Below are 27,982 nucleotides of genomic sequence, written 5' to 3' on the forward strand. Positions count from 1 at the left end.
CCTATATATAAATCTTTAACATTGGTTGTCTTCACTTTCTGAAGAACTGTTTTCACTAAGAAATCAAAAGCAGAAAAATAATAACTTTGAAGAATCTCTCTTGAGTTTTGGGGCTCATATTTGCTGAAGACAGGGCTCTCACAAGACTCCAAAGCTTGCCCGAGATCCCTCCCTTTACATGCAGATTGTTTTCTCACTCAGCCCTTGGTTCTTAACAGAAAGTCTAATGTTAGGGTTAAAAGTATGTAGAAGAAAAGGAAGACAAACTCAGCAAGCTGATAGTCTTCTAGAAGAATCTGGTAAAACACAGCCTCTAGAATAGAGCTCTGGACAGCCCAGTGTTCAGGGTGAGCCATGCTTCTTACTAGGTCAGGCGAAATTGCTTCATTAGATGTACTTTCTACTTAAAATCTGCTGGTCTAAAAGCTGAAACGCTTAAGGTGTGTGGGGACTGAACTTGCCCCAACTCTACGGCACATGAGAAGATATGAAGTTCCTGGTGTTCCAGAGACACCAAAGCGGAACCCAGACCTTAGAGCACGTTTTTCAGAGAAATTGCAGACTGGCAAGATTCTAAAACATTGTGTCATGTAATGTTGGTAGCACAGCATTGGTTTCCTCCAAAAACTAAAAACAAAACAAAACAAAAAACAAAAACAAAACAAGCCAAAGTACACATCAAATGGATTCACCATCCAATGTGATGCCATTACTTCACAACTCTGCAGCACTGTCCTTTACAGTGAAACCTCTGTTAGAGAGTAAGCCCCACTCCACTACCCTTACCCATCCAGGTCCACAGGTTCATGGGATATCTCCTGCTTCCTTAGTAGGAACAAGCCAGAGAAACAACATATATTCTCCAGCCCCTGTTAAAATCTACTAAATGGAGTGCTTTCATCAAAAACTTCCATTATTTGGAAAACTTGAGGAGAGATGGGGAAAAAAAGAACAAGGAAAGCAAGAGAAAGGAAAAAATGGCATGTATATTCTTCATTCACATTTAACTTAATTTCTCATTTTATGTGATAAAATACAAAAGAGACATTGAATGTGGTGGCCCATGCCTGTAATCCTAGACCTCATCAGGCTGAGGTACAGACATCGCAAATTTGAACTAGCCCAAAATATATAGCAACTTCGAAGGCAAGCCTGCACTCGACAATGAGATCCTACCTGAAAAACGCAAAACAAACAAAACCCATGAATAAAGGAAGATGTCAACTAATCAAAAAGTTATTTTAAAAGGTAACTGTTAACTCTAAAGAGGAAAGCAAAGTAGAAACGTTCTAATAGAGTTCTAATGGAGAATATTGTGCTCTTCTTGTAGAACTGGATAGTTACGATCAGTCTTGGAGTAATGAAATCATAATCCTCACAGATTATGAAATAAGCGATAGGTTGATTCGTTTGAAAAATCAGTCTTGGAGTAATTTTTATTAATGTTAGAATTTAAGGATTATATATAAAATGAGAAATTACACGTAAATTAGGATATGATAAACTATTGCTTTTCACATTGACTATATCATTTTGACATTTGTATTTACAGCCAACACCATCAAATTCATTGTATGTTTGCCTTAGACACTAGACAGGTTAAGGAAGGGGATTGTCTATACCCTTGCTTACCAAAGACACGCTGTTTCTTCTTTCCTGGGTGTGTTTTCCTAAACTGTATTTCTCCAGTATAGTTTGGAGATTAAATTTTCTCTTATATTTTTTCCCATATCTGTCTAGCATTTAACATTAAATGTTAAGAGTGCCATCTGTTGTATGGTTCTTGTGTCCCTATAGGATTATAAATGTGATGGAAGCAAGAAATAGACAATTTATGAATGTTCTTAATCCAAAGCCTTAAACACAGGTGTAGATGCTCCACCTAACTTCCAGTTATTTTAAGGAAAAATCTATTATATTAGGTCATAATAGGATTATGAAGATTTTGATGTTACAAAAATAATTCAGATGATATGTTAAGGATATTACAAACACCATAAAGAGTTACTTGAAGAGAGAATAAAGACCACTTTATCAATCAGAAAACTGTTTAAAAACAATTTTAAACAATCTTTAAAAGTTGTATACAATTGTATATTATAATTACATATATAATATATGTAACTAAAAATTCTTCTATAGCTTAAATACAATTGGTGTGACTCACTGAATTTTAACCTTTGCCACAAATAAATAGTGGAACAACTAGACAGCTCTCCAAGAAAAATTTATTTTCCCATTATTTTTAAAAGGAGAATGCCTGTAAGTATCCATTTCCTTATTGGCAACACAAACTACTAAAGATGATTTCTGAACATCATGAATAATTTTAATTACCACAAGAAGCAGGGAGATGTATTAGAATATACAGTTTTGTTTCTTAGTTAAATATTGTGACAACTTTTCATATGGAATATTATGAAACAACACTAAATTCAATTTATGGGCTGACGATTTGTGCCTCCCCAGTCAAGCAGAATAGAATTATTTCTCTTGGTTGCTAAGTTGTTTAAAACTTCATTTTAATAGAGTGTTTATTAAAATTGAATGTTACATGTTTTAAATCTTCATCTATTTTTTCACCCCAATGATTAAAGACAAAATTGTAATGTAGCTATCACAGATGCAGGCATCTATGGCTCAGTTAATTTCTTTCTCAGTAGAATAGTTTCAAAATAGAGGAACTAGGATCCTGTCTGATCTGTGTAAAAAGCATGTGGTGATTTGGAGCAAAAATGACTTTGGTCTGTTTTTGTTCTTCTGTTTTAGATAGCAACTTTAATAGTGTTCATTTTAAGTAATCAACTTTTGTTTAATTTCAGTTCCAAGTCCTGGGTCACTATGCCTGCCTCCTTACAGCCTCACCATGCCCACTCTTTGTCCTCTTTATCCTCCACACTGTATGTCTCCCCATTATCCATTTGCTTCTTAAATAGTTAAGTAAAACCTTGGATGGACAGGTAACCATTGTAGGCCACTTTTACTGTCTTGCCTAGAGGCCAAGTTTCTTAGTCTCTTTGGGTCTCCATCAGCTATAATATAAAAGGGCTACATTAGAGGACATCCAGTATTTCTCTCAGCATCAAAATTTTGGTTCTAAATATAGGAAAGTGATGCATGCTCTTTCTGGATACCAGGATATTGCTTAGCGTGTTGCCTCATTTAAACTGTTAGAAGTAAGGCTATAACATAAAACATGTTCAATCACTGGTGATATCCGTCTAATGCCAAGTCACTGATTTGTGTCAATAGTACACAAACAAACCTGGACTCCATTAATCCATGTCCTCTTTGAAAGTACCATTTATTTTAGTTAAAAATTTTCCTACCCTATTCTTTACAAATAGAGCTTAACCTCCATGTGGTTTAAAGTAATGAACTAAGGAGTGTGTGTGGTATGCTTGTGGTCATGAATAAAAGAAAATCTAAATTCCAGCAGCAGAAAGCAAGGGAAAGTAGGTGCCAACTGTTTTCTTAGCTGTTACACTGGCAAAGAAAATCTAATAAAACGGGCTTGTTTACTGCCTCCTTAGCTCCTCTGTTTATATGGACAATGCAGGGCTCTAGGAATTGTGTTCCCTGCACATGCACAGTGACTTTTCAATTTTTATAACACATTTCTTGGCACCAGGATTTTAATAAGTGGGAAAATTCCATACACATGTTAAAATATGCAGAAATTCTAACCTCTGATATACAAGTCACATTCAGATTCTTCAATATACAGATCAAACTATACAATTAGCACAGAAAAAAATCACCAGATTTCAGAGATTATGAACTGTGAGCATAACAAGGCTTGAAAAACATGCAGTCCATGACTAGGTGACCAGAATGGACTTTCAAAAAAAAAAAAAAAACAGGAGACAATGCAAAAAAAAATGACAATGGTTTCTTCAATCACAAATATATCTCCAGGATGTGGAAAAGTCAAGATGATATTTCAACTTGAGGCTCAATAAGAGAAAATATGTTGCATCCTCATACTACAGTTGGCATCATATCAGAGGTGTAATTCACACCTCAGTGGTTTCTAAGCGCTTGACCTTTCAAGTCCCCCAGTAGAACAAATCCTTTTCTTTTAAACATCCCTCCAACAATAAATATGAGATATACATACCATTCTTTAATAACCTGATCCAGTCATAGAAAACTTTAAAAGTTTTGAATCTCATAGACCAATGACCCTAGCTGCCTCTTCATATAGTCATTTGTGTCAAATCCAGGTAATAGTAAAAACTTTAAAGTCTACATACATTCATTACTAAAACCATAAAAATTCTCACTCATTTCACTATCCTTGTTCAGTACCAGTTTGCAAGAGCTCTGCCTCAAACCTACTGTCAAGAACAGGCACATTACAGACTGTCTGGTCAAAGTTTATGTGTGTGTGTGTGTGTGTGTGTGTGTGTGTGTGTGTGTGTGTGTGTGTGTGTGTGTATGAAGTAAAGCAGAAATCACAAAACCATTTCCACAGCTTCTAGGGCCAGCTGGAACTCAGCTAGACTAAGCTCTAGTAGGCAGAAAGTATCTTGGGACTCCCTCTCCACCTTACTTGTTAGTTTTCAAAAGTGGTTCTTATAGAATTTTTTTGCTAGACATTAGCCTCTGGCATCCTGTTATATACCTAGCCCATGCCTTAGCCTGTCTGCCAACTTTTCTCACTCTTCTCAAAAGGAGCTTTCTCTTGCTTATAGCGTCTAAGGCTAGTTTTAAGTATTTACTTTTCTACCAAGGTATGCAAATTTCTCTATCCTTACCAGTGCTACAACATTCAAATAAGGAACCCCAAGGAGCCTATGTGTGGCTAGCAGGAAGGCTCTGTGTGGTATGAGTACACATGATAAGGGTGCACACACTTCTCAGTGCAGCATGAGCTCTGAGATTGACCAGAGCTTTACTGTAAGGCTAGGCTAAACCCACTCTGAAATCAGCAGCATTCAAATCTATGCTACACCCTTGACTCACACTGTGTGAAACTGAAAAGCTTATTTTACTTTTCCACCTATAGGTTCCCTTTAATAACTATTAGAAAAAAATCACAGTCTCACTCTACTAGAAATAGATAAAATTATTACATTTAATGCTGGTTTTAGGCACTGTATGGAAACAATAAATGGACGGTTTCTATAAGAATTTTAAATGAAAGACAAATAAGAAATAACACAATTTAAGAAAATCAATGCTCTTTTCCTTTGTTTCTATTTGAAATTCATGGATCCTCAGTGGAGGTGATGTCTCTATTTGAGGATGAGAACTGCAGAATAGTGTAGTAGTAAAAGGCTGCTGACGTAAGTTCTAACTAATGGTCTTTCACTTGACAACATGCCTCAGCCAATTTTAGACTCCTTCATGGAGCCCAGAAAAGCAAATGATAAATAAGATGAAAGGTGGCATAAATAACCAAGGACATAGAAAAGATCTGCCCGTGTGTAAAGAGGGAAGGAAGGAAGAATGCAAATCCAAGAGACATATCTCTCTGAAGGAAACCGATGATAAACCCAGTCTGACACTGCAGTGGGTTCCTCTCTATCTCTGGATACCAGGAAGAAGGCACACTTACCAGAACTATCAATTTATGTAGATATTAACTTTCCATTAATGTGAGTCACTCTAAAGAACAGAAACTCTAAGCTGCAGGATTTTAGAGAGGTCACAGAAAGGGGGACAAAATCTGGGCTAGAAGCACTGCTTGACCCTCACCAGCACAACTATCCACTGACTTTTGAAGAAAATGAGAAGCCAAGAGTGTCCACTAAAACTCTAGCCTTTTTAGTCCGCAGTTAACTCGATTTTACAGAGTATGTAAGCCAAGAACATTCTCTCGAGATCAGCGACCATTGGGTCTTCCCTTTCTACTTTAATGTCCCCAGCACATCTAGGCAAAATACTTCTTTTAATTTCCTTACTTTATATCAAATAATCATATTCAGCATTTGTATGTCACTACCTCATTTAAATATTCACAAGGACACTATCAGAATACAACTAATATAATCTTCATTTTGTAGCCTGGTCAATAAGCTTAGGAGAGTTACATGCTTTTACGTGGTAGTGGAGAAATCTGAGCCTGTGTAGCCTTCCTGTGCTTGTCTTAGCTAGTAAAGGTTGTGTAAAGCAGAATCAATTGTTTGTGTTCTGGATTACTTAAAGCAAGTTAATTTTGTGAGGACTCATTTCCTACAGCTTTATAAACCATCTATTAAATACAAATAAGTAAAGTTTCTGTATGCAACAAATGAAGATATGAATATAACCATTTTATTAATTCTTTGCATTGCACCATAAACACTTGATTGGGTTTTGTTTTTGTTTTTTTGAGGGGGGGCTTTTTGTTTGTTTATTTAGTTAGGTTTTCTCCCTTATTGCTGAGATGACATGGAGAAAAAGAATGAAGTATTCATCTATGTTTAATTTGTGTTTCGGGGCGTGTTGCCTAGGACAGAAGACGATGTATAAACAGTTGACTGAGTGACTTAAAGACAAACTGGGAGATACTGCAGTAACACCTCATTTGTACTTGGCACTTAACAGTTCTGCTGTAATTGGGTGGGGAAAATGAGTCATAGATTTGCCTACTTAGAGGGTGGTACGGGGAATTACCACATCTAATTTAGATGGATGAACTCTAGAAATAAAAGGAGAACAGGGAGATCATAAGAAAGCCAAGCAATTTTCCAAACTGCCAAGTTAGAATTAAAGCTGATTTAGGTTGGTCAACAATGTTCCAATCAGCAAATAAGTCAAATATTTTGTGAAACATTATAACTGTCCTTATCTACAGGATTGTAATTTACTAATATGGCTATTTTACTATTGAGCAGAGTAACTTCTGCTGAGAAAGTTGATTTCCCTATGGACCACTCAGGAAAGTATATTTATTCAACTCACATTTTGATTGTTACAGTCATAATAGAGTTTACCAGGTCGGATATTGACATTTTACTCCTGGATATGTCTTAAGAATTTCTTATTTGTCAGTTGCTTCTCTTTGTCTATGGACCGTGTAAAGCCTCCTGCAAAGTGTGTGTCTTTCGAAGGCAAGGCATACATTGTTTTATTGACTATTCCAGTAATGAATTCATAGATGGAGTCTTGGAAACAAGATTGTTTTATGTGACTGTAATCTCAAAAATGTAGTGTCCTAGAATAACACCCACTGTAAATTTAATAAAATAGCTGTCTGTCTGGTTTTCTTTTCCCACCTACACTGCATGCATACAATATGCAATAAGCTGCTGCTGACTTTGTTTAGAGATGTTGAAGATTATAAATTATTAAATTTATGTCATCCACTAAAAGGGTATTTAGCTCTTTTTTAATAATTAGAAACATTATATATGTGTTCATTTTGATGATATAATACTCAAGAATGGTATAAGTTCTTGAGAAAAACATATGCAAATTTGAATTTATGTTGTTCAAAAGTTCTGGATGATGCATCTTCCTTAGTGAACACTGATATTGTCAGAGGCTCAAATCCTCAATTTGCGTGGAGCTGTGTGTTAGACTGCTTTAGATGAACCTTGACCTGCATATTATACTGCATAAGTAATCCACCTCATAACTCTTTTTGTCGAAGGTACATAAGTAGGATTCATAAGCTGATGAAAACACCTAAATTTATTTATATTTCAATGAATTAATTTCTCATCAAACTGTATGAAGCACGCTTTTGAAAAAGTCCACATAAGAAACTGATCATACAAACAACTATAAACTCTTTATTCTAAACTATTTTTGTACAACCCAACACACAATTTCAACATTGTTGATTCTTCACAAACAAAGAACATGCAGTAATGACATTACAATAACAGAGAAAAATCATGTATATTATAATAGTAAGGAAAATCTTCCTTTCTAGTGAAGTTTTTGGTAGTTTTTTAATAGAATCTCAGACCAAGTTCCCACAGATCTATGGACACTTATTCTGCATTCCACAGTACAGAATCTACTATGGAAGAAATCCAGTCTATTGTCCTAGGAATGTCTTACTGCCTCCACGGCAGTAGCAATATTAAAGAAGTGACCTAAGGCAGTAGAATCATTGGTAAAATGATCAAGTTTTTAGACTTAAATCTAAAAGACAGTTTTAAGACTACCTTTTAAAGATAGTCTACTAAAAAGGATAACAGCTTATTAGGACAGACTTTGGAATCACTGGCACTTTATGACCCTGTAAGAAAAGCCAAAGTAAGATGTGATCTACTGCTTTTCTCCTTCCTAACTCTGAGCAATTTCATGCTGGCAAAGCAAAAACTAAGCTTGAGTAACTTTTAAATAGGAGAAATGTACTGCCTGTTCCATGGTGGAAAGGGGGAGGGGAATGGGTGCCAGATAGGGATGGAAGAGGAGGGAGGAGAGAGAGAGAGAGAGAGAGAGAGAGAGAGAGAGAGAGAGAGAGAGAGAGAGAGAGAGAGAGAGAGAGAGAGAGAAAGGGAGCTCACAACTATGAGACTTTTTCCAATGGGAACGAATCACTGGTTAGTCTGAGGTGGATCCTGGCATCAGAATTTTCAACAGCCTTTAGGTGACTGCAATCTGTATCCACGGTTGGAAATTGCTGCCCTAAAGTCACAGTTAAAAACTACTTGTCGCCGGGCGGTGGTGGCGGCGCACGCCTTTAATCCCAGCACTCGGGAGGCAGAGCCAGGTGGATCTCTGTGAGTTCGAGGCCAGCCTGGGCTACCAAGTGAGTTCCAGGAAAAGGCACAAAGCTACACAGAGAAACCCTGTCTCGAAAAACCAAAAAAAAAAAAAAAAAACATAAAAAAAAAACAAAACAAAAAAACTACTTGTCATTTTCAAAATTCCCAATTACAGAGTTTTTTCCAGATTAGTGTCTACTTTTCTTCTAAGTCCAAGTCTGATGTTCTTGTAGTGAGGGCAAAGGACCAATGAGAACAAAGCCCACAGAAAGGAACTTCTGAACTCTGGGCACAGAATTTGTCATCAAGCATGAAAAATATTTCAGTTCATTTTGACAAACTTATTTTGGGTACCTGATATTCAAAATAAGTTCCCCCAAGTAATCCTCATATTCTGAAGGAGGCTAAGGCAGGAAGTTGTAAGTTTGTGCAACATTCTAAATGAAAATGAGCAGACAGTGGTTAAGCACTAGGTAAGTGTTAGAGAGTCTGCCTAGTAAGCACAGGCCCGGAATCAGATCCTCAGCCCTGAAGAAGAAAAAACAAAAACAAAAACAACAGGTAAATGACCAGATGCTCTTTTTGATTCTATGGAAAAAGAAAAGCAGTGGATACCACCACTGGAGGTGGTTAAGATTTCAAATTATCTGGGCATCCAGAGTCAACTTTGTGACCAGGAGTCAACCTTCTTGTTAAGGATGAACCATGCAGCCTTGACGACTAAGGTTACAGGCACTGGTAGAAATTTGGAAGTAAAAGCAAAACAAAGCAAAAGCCCACCGAGAGCGCTTCGGCTCAGAACTTCGGAAACCCTGAGGTAAGGGCAATAACTTCATCCTTGGTATGCCAGTTTAGTTTACTCTTAATTCTGTCTACAACAGAGATGTAGCTACCATAGGTGCTAGAGAGATGATTAATGCTTACCATGGGCTTAAAGCTAAGATTCTGAATTCATTTAAGGCATACTTTTTAAATAAGTCACCTCCCCTGTAAGGCCTTTGTGTCCCTTTTATGGAACACACCAGGCTTTGGCTGCTGTAATGGTTATTTATGTGGCTGACTTACTCTGTTTACTCTGCTAGGAGGCCCCTGAAGATGGGACACATGCTTCGTTGTTTCTTTGTGTATACAGATGCAAAACATGGCATTGCGTAGGGTAGGTTCTAAAACACCTGCAGAACTGCATGTAGTCCATTGGGTCTTCTTTTGAAATAATTACTAGACTGTCTCCACAAAGAGTAGGTGGATGAATGAGTGGGAAAGAAAAGAACAGTACAGGTGGACATACAGTTCCTCAAAAGATCCCAACTTTTGTTCTCACATTGATCTTTAATTTTCTTTCTTTTTTTTTCTGGAGCTGAGGACCAAACCCAGGGCCTTGCGCCTGCTAGGCAAGCGCTCTACCACTGAGCTAAATCCCCAACCCCTGATCTTTAATTTTCTGACAGTCTATTCTAATTATATTTTCCAGCTTCCAGTTTGAAGTGACTGAGATCTGGAAGGCTGTAGCTGAATACCAATGCATTCCTTGAAAATGTACAATGAATTTTAGTGAAGTTACCTTCAGTTATTAAAACTCTAATATTCTTTTTATTTTTGCTTAGAAGCTGCATTAAAAAGTGTTTTAAATTCTGTCTTAGTTGCATATATTGATTGTGAAATTTGGAAACTAGTCATTGTAGGAGAAATTTCACTGAAATGCCACTTGGCACTGGATTTGAGTTCCAAATGTGAATAAATAGCACATCTTAACACATAGCTTCCTCTAACTCCATTCCTGCTAAGCATCCTAGAACCTGGGGGCTGTGGTTTTTACCATCCTGAAAATAATACTATGATCAGCATGATCGGCTTTCTTCTCACATCACATAAACCCCCATAAACACATAAACAAAAGGCCATAGCAAAGCAAGTGTTAGGAGACTCATTACATGAGCAAGTATATATTATACTTTAAATTTTAGTTTTTTACAACTTTTGCAGGTATATGTGTGCACATATGTGCGTGCATGCTCCCATGTGTATAGGTGCACCTGTATGTCCAGTTGCATATGCCTATATATGTATATGTTTGTGTAGGTCAGAAGTGGATGTCAGTCTTTATCACGCTCCACTTTATACACAAGGGTGGGTCTCCAGCAGAACAAGTTCTTAGTGTGGCTAGTTAGCTACTGGAGACCATCCCTGGCCTTTGTGTCGGAATTCCAGAGTGACAATCTGGCCCTTCCATCTATGCAGCACTCACATGGGGGTTAGGGAAACTAACTCCCTTCCTAATACCCGTATGGTAAGCTCTACTCACTGTGCCGTCCTCTCAGCACTGACACTGGAAATGGACAGTGTGATGACTGATATCGTTGTAGGCAATTATTCATACAAAACGCATCAAATACATGTTAGAGTATGGGGTACATAGAACATGAAGGAAACAAAGTGTGGGTTGTGACGAAAGTTTCTAGGAAACAAATTTTAAGACAAGCAGATCTAAAGGTGACACAGACCTTATGGAGAGAGTCAGAAGGAAGGACATCACTGACTAGCCCCAAATCTGAGTGTTTTAACGGCTTGCAGCTAAGCCATGTGGACCATTTTTTATGTGCCCAAACGAAGCCACCAAGGGCATGTTTCCTTCTGTAGCAGAGAAGTCTTTACACCATTGCAGTCAAGATAATTAAGTGAATAACAAGGGATACAAAAATGGCAACAAAGTAATTGTTTGTCCTGTTTCATATATCAAAATTTTAAAAAGCATATTTATATTACAGACGTTAGCAGACCGCCTTGAAAAAGTTTGTGCATAACTAGATTTTCACACAGAGGCCTTACCACTCCAGCAGCAGCAGGTTTGCTGGACTAGTGGAAACTGGAATTGAGGCAATTATGTAGAACAGTGGCAGGAAGCATGGCTTTTAAGAGAATCAGCTTAAAGAATAAAAGCCCAGTGGCATGTGCATTAATGCTGTCAAAACTCTAAGCAAGATTGGCTCTCTATGCCAGCTAAGCCCCTGCCTGACTCTGGAAAGTAATTTTCTGAAGCCATGCCAAGCTCTTTGCTTGAAAATAACATCTTAATTGGTTCCTTCTAATAAAATTCAAAATGCTCTTTTGGTGATGATAATACACTGGTTGTTTTATTCCAGTGTAAAGTTCTGGTCTCCTGAAACGTTCCCAGTATTACTGTTCAGGAGAAGGGAAAAGAGCTCATATGCTTGTATTTATAGAGCGACAATCTGGCTGGAAGGATCAACAAAGTTGGAGGCTCTCGCGGCCAGAGAGAGTGCGTCTACAAAGACTGGTTATTTTTAAATTCACATTCCTGTAAAATGGCAATGAGACTCCAGTTTCTTCCCAGTTAGATATAGATACATAATGACAGTGCTCAGAGAATAGTGAGGTATTGTCCACTGACACAAATTAAGTCATCCAATAACTCTTTTCACATTAAAGAATTATTTTTACCATTTTCCTCCTTTGGGCTTCCTGAGGCTAATATCTATCTAAGCAGTTGGAAGAGTTCTAAAGAGACTTTCAGAATCTTCATCACTCCAGATTAAAATGAATAGGCCTAGTCCTCAACTTATGTCTCTTTATTAAGAGTTATACAATTAAAAAATTTGCTGTGATATTGTTGCTCCTAGAAACGTCAGAAGCTACACCCACAAAATCTTACCAACATGGTTGCCTAAACAGGACCTGAAGATTGATGACGCAATAGATGAGACAACTGTAGAATGGGAAATCTTTTGAGACCTCAACCCTAGACAAAGAACTGTAGGCAGCTAAGGAATACTGAGAGAAGGATAAATAGTGTTTCCCAGATCAGAGCACACTGATTGGTTTTCTATTACCAAATGGTCAGCCCTGAAGACATACATACAATTAACATTATACAGATTGAGCAGGTTGTATTTACATATATAGGTGTACACACACACACACACACACACACACACACACACACACACACATGCTAATTAAAGAGAAAGAAGTTGAAAAGAGAGCAAGGTGGAGTAGTACATGGGAAGAGTTTGAGGAAGGGAAAATGATGTAATTATATTACAATATCAAAATATATCTTGAAGGTCATTCAATTTAGAAGTGAGTGTAGTGGTGTTTGTCTATAATCTCAGCATGAGAGTGATGGAAACAGGAAGATCAAGAGATAGCCAGACAGGGAGTCTGAGGCCATTATGGGCTTCATTATACCTGTCTCAGAGACCTGATAAGGTTCTCCAATTCAGTCTACATATGCATATATAAAAAATAACTCTGTTTTAGATTGAAATTAACTAAAGATGCTATATCTTTTGTACAAATATATTTTGTAATTAATTTGCTACAATTAATTTATTTGAGTAATGCAGTCCTTGAAGTATAAAGTGCAGTTTGTACTTTGTAATTATCACCCTACCTTTTGTAAGCCATATAAATCAGAATTTTCAACTGCCTTCCGTTAGAAGCCTCAGTTTCCAGTTTGTTTTTAGTGCTGTTGTGAAATCTTCAGTCTTGTTATGCTCATTAGAAATCTCTTAGAATGAATGAAGTACCTGGCTGATGTACTTGCCACAGTCTGTTCCAAGTTACACTTATTTCAGAAGGAGCAAATGTATTTTCTGGTCTAGGTTTGTGAAATGAAGATTGTATAAAACAAAAGCACATCATTATATTCCATCATTTACATTGAGATTCTGTTCACTGTTTGTCAAGCTGACTATGGCAACATTATACTGTACACAGGAGCACTGGCAAATGGGCTGAAGAGCTCACGAGCCAAATCAGCAAGCAGAGTCGCAATGACCAGCTCTTTGTCTTACAGAGCCACTCACTCCCTCGTGTCCCTGCGACCTGTGCAAGGGTAAGTTTCCTCCTTCCTGCAGGTGGTTGTTCAGCAAACCAATTTGTTCTGTCACTAACCACTGGTCATAGGAAGGGGACAGAGTTCAAATCTGCAAGTCATGGTGTCCTTTCCTCCACCCATTTATGCTAAGTTGTTACTACAAAACTAAATATATTGCATTTTAAGTGGTAAGTTGTAAAATGAGTTAATCCTCCAATTATTCAATAATTATAAACCTGTGAGTTAAAATGATGCCAGAGATGCTGTGAGATTTTTGTCAGGTTTTGTTCTACGCCTATTTTCAGCAGTGCATTATTTTTATGTAAAGATTTTGTATTTACGTGTGTGTGTGTGTGTGTGTGTGTGTGTGTGTGTGTGTGTGTGTGTCTCCTCACTGGGACAGCACTGAGTGTGGAGGTCAGAGCATAACTTGTGGAAGTCACTTCTCTCTTTCAATCCTGTGGGTTCAAGGGATTGAGTGTCTGGCTTGACAGCAAGTGTCCTTAGCTGGCAAGGCAGCTCCCGGACCAACAGTGTGTTACTGGGTGCTAAACTCAATGTGACTTGACTCAGACTCTTCATGTAAAACATACTTCTTATATTCAGATACAGATCAATTCTCTAAGATTCATTCACTTTTTACAAAGTATACATTTGATCTTGAGAAAATTGTTTTAGGAATGAATCTGGCAGAAGCTTTGTTATCATGGTTAATCTGACGCTGAGTCAAAGTTTTACTTCGATAGGTCAACATTCTGCTCTTCCTCTTAGATAACAGATATTGTCTTCGGCAAAATTATATCCCTTTAACTTCTTTAATCTATCTAAACCATAAAGTCGGACACTTGATCTTGGCCACTGCTTTATACAAGACTGACTGTAAGAGCAACATTCTAAAAATGAGGTAGCCATTTTTATACTTTCATTATCAAGCACGTCAACTGCCAGTCCACGTTAAATTGAAGGAAGGCAATAATTTTTAGCACTTTTACTGGCATCATTTCAAATCAAGACAGAAGACAAATTTACTATACAGAGTAGAATAATCTAGGGACTGAAGATGGGGGAGCTGAATTCTGATGCATGCAGCACATCAGGTTAACTTGATTACAAGAGCAGCAACATGGAAAAGACAAGAGGAGCATGCTAATTAATTTCCATGATTACAGGGTATAAGCATAAGTAATTAGCATGTGTAAGGTTGAGGCCTACATAACACTATACAGACTGAACATGTACTTAATAATTTAGGGATACACATACATACATACATACATATATACATACATACATACATACATACATACATATATACATACATACACAATGTGTGTGTGTGTGTGTGTGTGTGTGTGTGTGTGTGTGTGTAGGATGTTAAAACAACTAATAAAAGAAGGCCATAAATCTGAAAAAGAGCAAGGAGGGGCATACGGGAGGGGTTGGTAGGAGGAAAGGAAATGGGAAAATGATGTAACTATATCATCTCAAAAATTCAAATAATTGAAAAAGAGACTTCTAATTTAAAAGTATGATCATTTTTTAAAGTAATGAATCTGACTATTGATCAGTCTCAGATTTCGAGCATTTTTAAGACAAATATATTTGTATTGTAAAATTAATTAAAGTCTGTTATTTGCCTGGGTGTATGGGTATATAGCTCAGTTATGGAGTGCTTGCCCAGTACATCTGGGACTGTGGATTTGATTTTAGTATTGTAAATAAATTAATTAGATAAATAAAAAAAAATCTGGCCGGGCGATGGTGGCGCACGCCTTTAATCCCAGCACTCGGGAGGCAGAGCCAGGTGGATCTCTGTGAGTTCGAGGCCAGCCTGGACTACCAAGTGAGTTCCAGGAAAGGCGCAAAACTACACAGAGAAACCCTGTCTCGAAAAAACAAAACAAAACAAAACAAAACAAAACAAAACAAAATCTGTTGTATAATTGCCTTAAAATATTGTAACAACCAAAATCTAATTAACATTTTAAGACATTAAAGCTAATAAAAATTAAGGCATACTGAAGCTAAGTCTTATATATACTTTAGAGAAAATATAATGATTTACGTTTGTTAATATTCATATTCATGGCCTGATATTTCCTAGGATTTAGTGCTCTGATTTGTAGAGTGTTTCTGGCTTGACACAAGATCTGCTCATTATTAATCCTCCTCTTATGCTTTTCTGTCCTCTAGTGTTGTCAAGGCCGCCACCAAGCTGTGGGAGGTGAGCAAAGACTCAGTGTCTTAGGGCCTTTGTCCTGAGAAATTCTGTAACAGATGAGATAGCAAGAAATTCTTCAAAAAGGAAAATGCACTCTGCAGAACCAATCTATTAACCTCGAGCTTCCAAGTCAGTAAATTCCTGCTGGATGAGAAGGGAGGCTTGAATGATGGCTGTGGGGAAGCCTGCCCCTTGGACTGAGAGGACTTGCCATTTTTACAGCTCAGCACATTTCTTCCTGGCCTAAAATAGCACAGCTAACCCCTGGGCTCTGCCTGTCCTGGCCCTTTCTTGCCAGTTCAGACTGTGCTAGTGAGAGTCTCACCTTCCTTTTCTTCTCTTTTCTGGACCCAAAGTCCAGATATGAAAACGCAGAATGCGAAGGAGCATTGGGATCTTCCCAGAGATTGAAGTATTCTCTCCCATTGCTTTTATATTTCATTTGTGTTCATAGGAACAGAAGTCAAACCAAAAGTGTAATTTTCTTGGGCCTCCTAAAATAAAAGAGGCTGAAGAAATGGAAAAGCTGAGTTAATTGTGGTTCTACATTTCGGCAACACTTCAGGGCTGTGAAAAAGAGCATGTGAATCACCATTTCCTTAAGAGAAAGCACAGGATACATGATCCTATGGAATGTTCCTTGATCACTGTGCAAGAGATCTGATGAGAGCAAATGGTGAGTTCTCCCATAGTGTGCTTTCACCTGAGCTCGGCCTGCTGCTGCCATCACAGCATCAGATCTCACCTGCAGAAGCCACACGTCTATGTTCTGGGGAGACTCTCCTCAGATTCCCTATGGTGGATTGCCATTTCCAGGAATATTGAAACACTCCCCCTCCTTTTTCTGGCTTCTTTTTTATTTTTAAATTCTCTTTTGAATCTAAATAAAGTAATTGTGCATATTTATGGACCACAGAGTACTATTTCAATGCATGCTTATAATATTCAAGGACTAGAAAAGCCAGCATCTCCGTTTCTGTAAGAAGTTATTCTAAATAATTTTTTAAGTGCAGCATCATTTGACTTGGTGCTACAAATTGAACTTGGACACATGCTTTTCACTGAACTATGCCACTGCCCCATCATGTCTTTGTATTGGAATACTTCAAATACCTCCTCTCTGGTTCTTTATGGATCACATACTAGGCTATTGTGATCTGTTACCCACCATGCTGTGTAGAGTACTGGGGCATTTTGGTCCCACTTATCCAGACTCTGCCCATTCCTGTCTACTTCTTAGTCTCAGAGTCCACTGTAGAATTCTCTGCTGTGACATGGGAGAGTGAGTTCATGAAAGGCCTTCTCGAGAAAATATCTCCTTTAACTTTGATTTTTAAAGGTCCTGAAACTAATTCTACAAGTGTTCTTGAAAACAGCTCCAGCTCTGGAGTCTAACATGACAACTTGTCTTTTAATATTTCCACTTCCTATAGCTCTGACATCAAGCCAGTTATTGAATTTTCTCACCTGCACTTTGGGGCTAGAAATAGTGCTTACCCACAATGTTTTTATAGTCACATGAAGCAGGGTGAACTGTTGAGGATAGTCCCTGCCACATAACCATGCTAATGATAATTACTATAAAATAAACACGAATTATCTAACATACTTTATAAACACAGAAGACAAAAAAGCACTATATAGCTAAGAAGGAAAGAGACAAAATTTTACCTCTCTCTATGTATTTCCTTAGTCAAAATTGCAAATTAAACTTGTATAAACTACAGACTTGTTCATATATGTAAACAACAGCAGATCAATACTTCCAACCAACAAGAGAAAAAATTTACAATGAATTCCCCTGCACTTACCATTTTCACTGACAGAGAGTCCAAACTAATTAAAATAAACATATAGATATGTCTCTCTTTGGTAACTCCATGGATCATGATACATTTTCTCATGAAAATATTTGACTGGAGTACATAAGAATCACGGTAATAAGTTCACCCTCTCCAGGTATCTTGTACTTTTATACTGGCTTAATATCATAAACTCATATTTTAGTATCAGAACAAAGTTTAATAGAATCCAGGTAACCAATCAATAGTAATAATTATTGTTTAAAGAGTAATACACAGATTTTCAAATTCTTTCTAAGGATTTCTGAGAATATGTAAACAGCGTATCATAGAAATAATTTCTGTTCTCATATTTTTCAAGTCCTCTTTGAAAAACCTGAACTAAATTTCTGCTCCGCAGTCCAGGTTTATGAGTGAGATTTGGCGTCCTGTTGGCTTGGCCGACTCCTGCAGTAGGGTACTGGGGAAGCTGCACCTCCTTCCTTCCTCCCTCACCTCCTAATGTCTTAACTGTTTTCAACGTGCTGGTGTACGTTAATCCTAGTGTTCCCCAACTCAGTGCTCTGTTTTAGTAACATCTGACCCCCATTTGCATTTATCAATAACCCTGTCACAAAGAAAGAGTTAAAAGCTTCTTATTTGCACCGGGCCCCTTGTTGACTTTAGGTTCATTAAAAAAATGCAGGTGAGCAAATCTTTAAGTGGCATTTAACTTAGATCACTGTAAGGGGGCTTCAAAGGACCATAATTCCCTGGCTTTCATGAGAACTAAAGACTTCAGAAGATTTATCTCATCTGCAGTGGGCATGCTTCAAATGAATGGAGAAATCAGACACAACAGGCTGTATTTTTATCTCTTGGGGTAACCACAAGACAATCTGTTTTCAACAACTGTGCCTGCTAATGTCAATGTTAGCAGAGTTCATAAAGAACTAATTCATTATTTTCAGTTTATTATCCAATAACAATGCAACAGGTTTTGCATATGGCTCACTAATTCTCTCGGGTTCTTTTAATGTGTTGCTTAATTAACTAAGGTGCTTGTCAAACTAGGCAGATATTACAAGATAAAAGATGTTTTGTCTTTGTTAATCTGAAATGAAATTCTCTCATTTGCATACTATCCATGCCCTGAGAACTTTCACAGCTTGTTACTAAATATTCAGCAGTGAAAAAAGGCGAAAGGAAAGACAAAGTAAAAGGAAAACTGACAGGCCTATGACAGTGTAGTCCATATTCTTAACACTCCTGCTTCCCAACTGGGAACTTGCCTTTAATCACTTCAATGTATTTAAGCCAGTTGCATTCATATCTAGTGGTGAAACGTGAGCTGGAAGATTGGTCAGTTTTAGCAAAGAAAAACATATATCAAGCTAGAAATCCCCAGGGAGTTTTAATCCGGAAGTGTCATTTTCCTTCTGAGGTCCATGTGACATAATCAGTGGCTGATGGTTAGAAAGCAGTCTTCCAGGAGGATGCCTTTACTATTCCAGTGAGCCCAGGTCAACAATGAATTGCAAACTCTTGTAGTTAACTTCTCTACCATGCATTTTTCATTAGTACCTTGATAGTTATGAATTTTAAACCAAAATAAAATGTGAATAGAGAGCTAAACTTCAGTGTGTTGAATGAGATGACCATCAGACTGAGTGACACTCACAGCTTAGGGAGACCACCTTCATTTTATACTTCTGAGTTTAGGATATAATTTTCTAGATAAGAATACATTAAACAAAATTAATAGCTCAGCACTTCATATTATTTTTAGGTAGCATTTGTTAATTTATATGATTTTAGAACAGATAAAACTTCTACACGAGTAATCTACTTTTCTTTTATAAGTTTTTCAAGACAGGGTCTCATCATGTAGCCCTGGCTGGCCTAGAACTCACGTTATAGAATTCCCACAGATCTGCCAGCCTCTGATCCTAGAGTGCTAGGATTAAAGGTGTGAACCACCATGTCAGGCATCTCTTTAATTACAGATGGTCTCTGATGTCTACCCAGCTACTCAGTGTTTGTTATTTGGATAACCATAATTAATGTTCTCATAAATTCACATAAAACTATTTATTCTAAATACTAGACCTCAGTAAAAAGCTAGAGCTGGATTCCTTTTAATTTCTGCACACTGAAAGTATTTCAAAGTATTTATTCACCTTTAGAATGCAAAAAATCTAAAACTTTAAAACCTCTTTCACAAGATATACAAGCATACATACATAGATATGTATCTAACGACAAATAAATTTATGCAAATTTACTAATATTTTTCTTTATGGACAATTATTATATTCATATCATCACGATGTAAGGGAATGGAAACAATCCCATGTGCTCTTCTTCCTGAGGTTTCCTGTCACCATTAACTAGGGCAGAACATTTCAAGACATACACTGTGCCTTGATGTTCAGAACAGCAAACCAAGCACAATGTGTTCTCATTAAGTCCAAGTTCATCACAAAAAAAAAAAAAAAAAAGATTTTTAAGAGAATTTCAAAAAGAGTAAAGACTTTGGAGGAAGTAAGTACATAAAAGCCTAAACGTTTCTAGAGATGCTTGCATATATGGAATTCAATCAAGACCACCAACCAAGATCCTATACAGGCCCAAGAATATATAATACTTTTTCATTACTGAAAAAGTCACAGGGCCAAAGGTCTATTATGGAAGAAATAGAATAATTAGGAAGAATTTTGTGAATTAGTAGGGAATACTCATATAAAATCTCAGTATTTGGAATATATAGACATTTCAGGGTTGGAGAAGAACAGGCTTGACAGATTTTTAAACATCAATCACTAGGTATGTATCAAGGGATGAATCCACAGGTGTCTGTGCAAAGCAATAAAATTCTCTGTGCTACTTGCCTTCTGCTAGTGTGACAGATAAATGAGAATCTATTGCATTCTGTGTGGGATTTAACATTGTTTCAATGAAACCAAATTCCCTGCAGGATGCCTGTGGTTTAAGGTTATTATAACTAAGGTAGTGTAGGATTGGGAAATATCAGAACTTATTTTAATTCAAGATTTATTAAGTAACTATGAATGTCAGTTTCTAGAACAGTGGTTCTCAAACTGTAGGTCACAGGGGTTGCCTAAGACCATCATAAAACATGGATATTTATATTACAATTCATAATAATAGCAAAGTTACAGTTGTGAAATAGCAATGAAAATAATTTTGTGGTTGGGGGGCACCACAATATGATAACTGTATTAAAGGGTCACAGCATTAGCAAGGTTGAGAACCACTGTTCTAGAGCAAGTAGAAAAGAGGTCATCATAACACAAATGAAGACCACATTTCTAAATTAGGGATCTTTACAAATGCTAATTATCACAGAAGCACTCAAGTATTAAAACATATCCATTATATACCATACTCAACATAATTCATTTAATTTTCAGAACACTCATAAAGCATGTACTATCTTTATCTTACAGGGTATATATAATATCTGGATGAGGGACATTAAGCAGCTTCGCAATATACCACACTCAGAAAGTATCAGACAGCCAAAACACGGATTTTTAAGATCATTTACTTTTTTGTTCTTATCTTCTTATCTTCTTATCCAACTCCTTTATACAAAATATTCTTGAAAACAGCCGGGCGGTGGTGGCGCACGCCTTTAATCCCAGCACTTGGGAGGCAGAGGCAGGCGGATCTCTGTGAGTTCGAGGCCAGCCTGGTCTCCAAAGCGAGTTCCAGGAAAGGAGCAAAGCTACACAGAGAAACCCTGTCTCAAAAAAACCAAATATAAATATATATATATATATATATATATATATATATATATATATTCTTGAAAACATTGTCAGACAGATTATGTTGGAGAGGATGCATCGCAAGGAGAACACTCCTCCACTGTTGGTGGGAATGCAAACTTGTACAGCCACTTTGGAAATCAGTATGGTGGTTTCTTAGAAAATCGGGAATGAATCTACCTCAAGACCCAGCTGTACCACTCTTGGGCATATACCCAAGGAATGCTCAATCATACCACAAGGACACATGCTCAACTATGTTCATAGCAGCATTATTCGTAATAGCCAGAACCTGGAAATAACCTAGATGTCCCCTCAGCCAAAGAATGGATAAAGAAAATGTGGCACACATACACAATGAAGTATACTCTGCAGTAAAAAACAATGATACCATGAAATTTGAAGGCAAATGGATGGAACTAGAAAATACCATCCTGAGTGAGGTAATCCAGACTCAGAAGAACAAACATGGTATGTACTCACCCATAAGTGGATACTAGATGTAAAGCAAAGGATAAACAGACCACAACCCACAGCTACAGAGAAGCTAATTAACAAGGAGGACCCTAAGAAAGACACAAAGATCGCCCAACAAAGGAGAAATAGATGAGATCTCCATGAGCAAATTGGGGGTGGGGGATAATGGAGGGCAAGGGATGGGGGATGAGAACATAATGGAACAGGGACAGAGTGGGAGAGCTAGGAAAGAGACACCATGATAAATGTAAACATCATGGGAATAGGGAGAAACAGAGTGTTAGGGAAGTTCCTAGGAATCCACAAGGATGATCCCACCTTAGACTACTAGCAATAGTCGAGAGGGTGCCTGAACTGGTCTACTCCAATAATCAGATTATTGAATACCCTAACTGTCATCATAGAGCCTTCATCCAGTAACTGATGGAGGCAGATGCAGAGATCCACAGACAGGTGCTAGACTGAGCTCCAGGAGTCCAATCGATGAGAGAGAGGAGGGATACTACCAGCAAGGGACATCGAGATCATGATGGGAAAATGTACAGAGACGACCAGCCAAACTAGTGGAAATGCATGAACTGTGGACCAATAGCTGTGAAACCCCCATAGGACTGGACTAGACCTTTTGAATAGGAGAGACAGTGGGATCGAGATCTGTCCCTGGTGCTTGAGTGGGCTTTTTGGAGCCCAGTGCCTTTTTGGAGCCCAGTGCCTATGATGGGTCATCTTATGAAGCCTTGGAGCAAGGGGGAGGGGCTTGGACCGGTCTCAACTGAATGTACCAGGCTCTGCTGACTCCCCATGGGAAACCTTGCTTTGGAGGAGGTAGGAATGGGGGGGATGGATTGGGGGGGGAAGGTCGGGGGCAGGCAGAGGGAGGAGAGTGAGATCTGTGGTTGGCATGTAAAATGAATAGAAAATTTTCTTAGTAATGAAAGTAAAAAAATTGTCAGATATTATTAAGATTTCCTCAAAAAAATCTGAACTCATAAAATAAAACCTATACTTAAATTTCATTTCAGGATATTAAAGAGAATAAGGAGACCATTTAGTTCCAGTTATTTTCAAGTGATCAGGGGAACTCAGGTCCTGAAAAGGAGTCATAGTTATGGATCAAGAGCACAAACCTTGATGGTCTTTATTTCAGGTAAATTTAGAACTCACTCTGCCATCTCTCTAGCCATACATGCCTATTTAAATGTATGTCCTATGTTTTCACAGTTTTAAATCATGGAATTTGTAATAAGCACCCCTCAATTATAAATACATTTTAATATTTTTACTACAAAAAGGTAAATGTCACATACATCAAAATGCATGTGATATTTTTTACCAGAACTGATCAGAGATATTTCATAATGCAGAGGTATTCAACAGCTGAGTACAGTACTTCAAATATGCCAGTATATAAATGAAAACTAAAAACATGAAACAAAACCTGATAGAATATGAAGAGAAACACACAAATACATAGTTTAGGAGTCCAAACACTTCTACCAGCAATTGAAAAAACAAATAGATAGAAAATAAATAAGTATATAAAAATATTATTAACCATATAGATCTACTTGGCTTTCCTCATACACTCTAAAATAAAAGTCGAATATACATTCTTTTCAATATATAGCAACTTCTGTGTAATAAAATATGTTTAAATAAATTTTACATAATTGTGACCACACAATATGTGTTCTTTCGGGAAAGTAAGTCAGAAATCTATAAAAAATAAATGTAATTTTAATGTAAATACTTATGGGTCACCAATATATAGGTAAAAGGAAGAACTAACTAAGCAAATCAGAAAAAAAGATAAACTGATTGAATAAATGGACTTTAACAACATTTGTGTTAGATTATAAAGTACATATGTGAGGAAAATCTATAGCATAAATAATTATATTAGAAGAAAGAACTAAAATCCATTAGCTAAGCTTCTATTTAAGGAATTTTCGAATAGAAAAACTTATCAAACGCCAAACAAGAAGAAATTAGATATTTTAGTGAATTTTAGTACATAAATTAATAAATATTTAACAGAAAACACAGGGAAAAATGAAAAAAATCTGAATATCTAAGAGATTGCTAAAACTGAATAATCCACTAACAAGAACAGCTAAGACACAAAGTGGGTCGGTACACAGTGCTGGTCTCAAAATTGAAATAGAGAACATTACTACAGACCCTACAGATTTAGGAAAGATAAAAAGGAAAGTTGATGAATAACTGTATTTCAATCAGTTGAATATTTAACAGTCACAATCTAAGCGGTCAGCAAAAAGGGAAATATTATTTTTAAGAATGTATTTCATTTTAAAAGAGAAATAATATTTAAACTATTTAATTTCATATAAATTCCATATTGATAATATTTTCTGTAGTGCAGAAACATTTTCTCAAACTTGTACAGACCACTGACGAGTTTTATCAAATCACAGATCACTGATTCCTAATCTTGCAAATAGTATATGCTAGAATATCTGTGGGGAAAGATGGAGTTTTTCAACAAGGCTTTGCCTAGTATACCAGCAAGTAAAACATACCTTTCTCCTTGAACATAGGTAGCCATCTCTTTCCTTACAATCTTTACAGATTCTAAAGTTTTTAATGTAGAAAAAAGAATCAATGTAAATAATGCAATAAAATCTGCATCTGTGGATCTACTGCCTTTTAAGGCAACAAATACTTAATCCAAATAGCAATGATACAAAGTTTTTATTTGTTTGAAAGCTATTTGGAATAAAATAAGAATTGTAAAACTTACAAAATATCTAATAAAAGTCTCCATTTTATAATATGAAAGACTCAGCTAGTAGGAATGTAACTAATTAATATCATCTGAGGTACATTCCCAGGTAGGACTGATAGCCATCTGCTTGACCTTGCACTAGATCAACGTGGAAGGGTAACCGTAAATCACTGTTTCCCAAATGTTATCGCTCCATCAACCCACAGAGAGAAGGCCGGAATGTGGATGACAAAGGTACTTCTTTTTCACACACCTTTACATTGACAGCAGTGTTTACTTGGGCTTTAAGTAAGACAAGTCTGAACAGTTTTAATAATGTTCTACACAGAAAGAGACAGAAAGGAGACCCAGGCTCAGCGAGGAAGATTTCAAGACAAAAGAGTGAGTAGGCAAAGTACTGAAGGGGGCCACACAGAGGCAGAGACATGACAGGTAAAGCAACTGACCTCTGTCTAATGCAACAAGAATTTCCTCAAATGCCTTCAAATTCCCAATTCTAGGTTCAGAAACAGTGCCATAAATTTAAATATAAAATAAGACCCAGATCTACGTTTAAATAAATATGCAACCATATTTCCATAAACCCTGTGTGTAGATTTTTACTTATATGTTAAGAATAAATCTTTTTAAGTTGGGCATGGTAGCTTGAGGCTGGAATCACAATGTTTATAATGCTACATCAGGAGAATTGTCAGAACTTCAAGGCTAGCCTGGGCTATGCAATGGGTTCCAAGCCCTCTTAAGCCACAGTGTTAAACAATTTCTCAAAACATACAGGAAAAATAACATCTTGGAGGAAACTTAGTAACCTTTTCTGGCAATTTTTTTTTTTTTTTTTGATTTTCCGAGACAGGGTTTCTCTGTATAGCTTTGCGCCTTTCCTGGAACTCGCTTGGTAGACCAGGCTGGCCTCGAACTCACAGAGATCCGCCTGGCTCTGCCTCCCGAGTGCTGGGATTAAAGGCGTGCGCCACCACCGCCCGGCGGCAATCTTAAATCATAAGAAATTTGTCCATGTTAAGTAGGTAAACGGTAAAATACCTTAACAATATGATCTTGAATTAATTATTGAAACTTGTACATTTTAACTACTTTTTTCGCATGTGATTTTTTTCTATAGCGTATTGATTAATATATGCTACTTTACTGTAGAAATGTCTAGCTATTAACCTACAAATTAAGAATTTAACTTAGATTATTCTTGTGGGTACACCTCTTAAAATTAGTATTAGAGTTACAGAGATGACTCTGTGACGATTGATAGTCTATTATAACTCTAGAGTACTAATAATTGTGGGAAGAACAAAAGTCAGGAACTATTGATAGGTAGATTATTTTATCATGTCATAGTCTACATAAACTACACATTAGGACAACCTGTTCTTTGTGGATCTGTTTTGATTTGAAAGCATTTAAACACTAGACATACAGTAATATAAAAGTCTATGGTAACTTCCACTCCATATGGTGCAACAACCACTCTCCTCCATAGTACTGACACTTAGTTCTAAAAGATGAAAATTCTGGAATACATAGATTATAATTTTCCTTTCCAAGACAGATACACTGAATGATCCTAAGTGACCAATCACTTGTAAGCATTTACACAGAAAGTCTGGTTAGTGTGGATGCAATAGCAGGGATGAGACTTAGACATCTGGACTATGGGGCCACCTCACTTCCTCACACAGTAAGAAAAATACAGGTAATTATACTTTTCCTTGAGGTTTTCTTTTGCTTGTTTGTTTTTCTTTCTTGTTCTGATTTGATAACTTCAACTTGGGAGACAAAGTGGGAGCAACTGTAAAATGCTTTTGTAATTCAAGAGAAGTAGAAGAATTTCAAAGCGGTTCTTGTGTCCCCTGCCTCTCCCCTTCATTTCTTCACATCTAAGTTGCATGGCTATGGTTTTAGGAGGAAGTGCCAGGCACAAAGGTTAAGGGTGCAATTAGAATCTCACACTTAATAACCTCTAAACCTGGCTTCTCAGTGCTCAAGTAACCTTGGGAAACCACTTAATAACTTAAAAAGAAAGGGCTGACAAGTGTTAACCAATGTGCTATTTTCAACTCCTACATGAATGCCTTAGAGTACCTTCATTATCAAAAGCAACTAAACACATGTGCAACCACAGAGTTCATGTAAAAATTAGAAATATAATATACACACAAATGGTCCTGAAGGCAAGATGTTTCTCATCCAGTTCATATTTCATCTGTCCAGTTAGTAAGGGTTACATGACTGACCCAACCACCCAACTGGAATTGATGTGAACAGTGTACATTAGCTCCATGAACACATTTGATAACCACACCCTCAGAAGACCTTATGGCATTTTATATAAATCAAAAATTGAAATCGTAACATTTCTAAGCTTGAGAAAACAATACTTTATACAACAATAATCAATGCATTGTCCCAAATATTTTTAGGTCATTTTCACCTCATTAGAAAAACATACCAACCATGGGAAACACTTTTGGAATAGAAAAACATACCATTAGAACAACTCCAGTTTTGAAGCTAATACTTGGAACTTACTGGAGTTATTATAGTGACTAAACTCCTGTAGCCCTTTCTAATCCTGAAGTTTGGCACGAAGGGGATGCTCCCCAGCACAGCCAGCTGACACAGAAGAGGCTGCATTTTGAGCTCTTTATTGTGTCCCTGGAATATACACTCAACCCAGAAGAAACTTAAGGGGGGAAATGGCAGCAAATACCTCAAGTGTTTTCATAGACATTCCCTCCAATGCAAACATTAACCAATCCTAAATAACCACGCCATTCAAAAAGTAGCCTGTAACACTTTAAGAACCAAATAATGATATTGCATTTTAATTAATATGTTAAGTTTTCATCTGGATAAGAAAGAAAAAACAAGACCTCAAAAATATTTTTCGTAAGTTTTATCAAATTTCTTACCATTAAATGTTAAATAAACTCTTGCTTGGGGCTGGGAAGATCCTCTGACAGAAATAGAGCAAATAAATACTCCAACCAACACACAAATCTCCCGGAACGCCATTTCTTCTTATTTGAAAATTAATATCCAAGGGAAAATACCTTTCAAAGAGAGATGAGAGATTTGTGAAATATCATTTCACATTTTGGCAAACCAGAAAGACAGCAATGTGGACAGAACTTTGAGAGACGCAGCTTAAGGGCTGCAGCCAGCAGGCAGTAGGAGGTGCTGTGACTTTGTTTCTCCAAATGGAAACATTTGGATTTCTGTGTATGGAAATCTTTGCAACAAGAAACTGCTTTATCATCCCATAAAAACAATGCTGTCATCAAAGTAGAACAAAGCATCAAGGGAAAAATGTAATTGATTCCCCCAGAGAAATCCAATAGCTCAGCTCTCCAATATCCATGCCATTTTAATGATTGAGTATTGATGAATAAAGAACTCTTCCTAATAAATACAGTAGTAGAGACATTCCACTTTCCCATTCATGGGTCCCATTCATCCCATG

The 27,982-nt window shown here is 37.0% G+C and overlaps 1 protein-coding gene across 1 annotated transcript in view; it reads right to left on the reverse strand.

The window, feature by feature from the left end:
• The window catches only part of Sema3c (semaphorin 3C), a 154,497-nt gene extending 126,933 nt beyond the window's left edge, over positions 1 to 27,564 (reverse strand). Inside the window, exon 1 of the mRNA XM_059257259.1 lies at positions 27,432 to 27,564. Coding sequence (XP_059113242.1) covers positions 27,432 to 27,534 — 103 coding nt within the window. The 5' untranslated portion in view covers positions 27,535 to 27,564. The remainder of the gene's footprint in view (positions 1 to 27,431) is intronic.
• Between the last annotated feature and the right edge of the window lie 418 nt (positions 27,565 to 27,982).

This window comes from Peromyscus eremicus, chromosome 3, assembly GCF_949786415.1.
Source record: "Peromyscus eremicus chromosome 3, PerEre_H2_v1, whole genome shotgun sequence".
Classification (NCBI taxonomy): Eukaryota; Metazoa; Chordata; class Mammalia; order Rodentia; family Cricetidae; genus Peromyscus; species Peromyscus eremicus.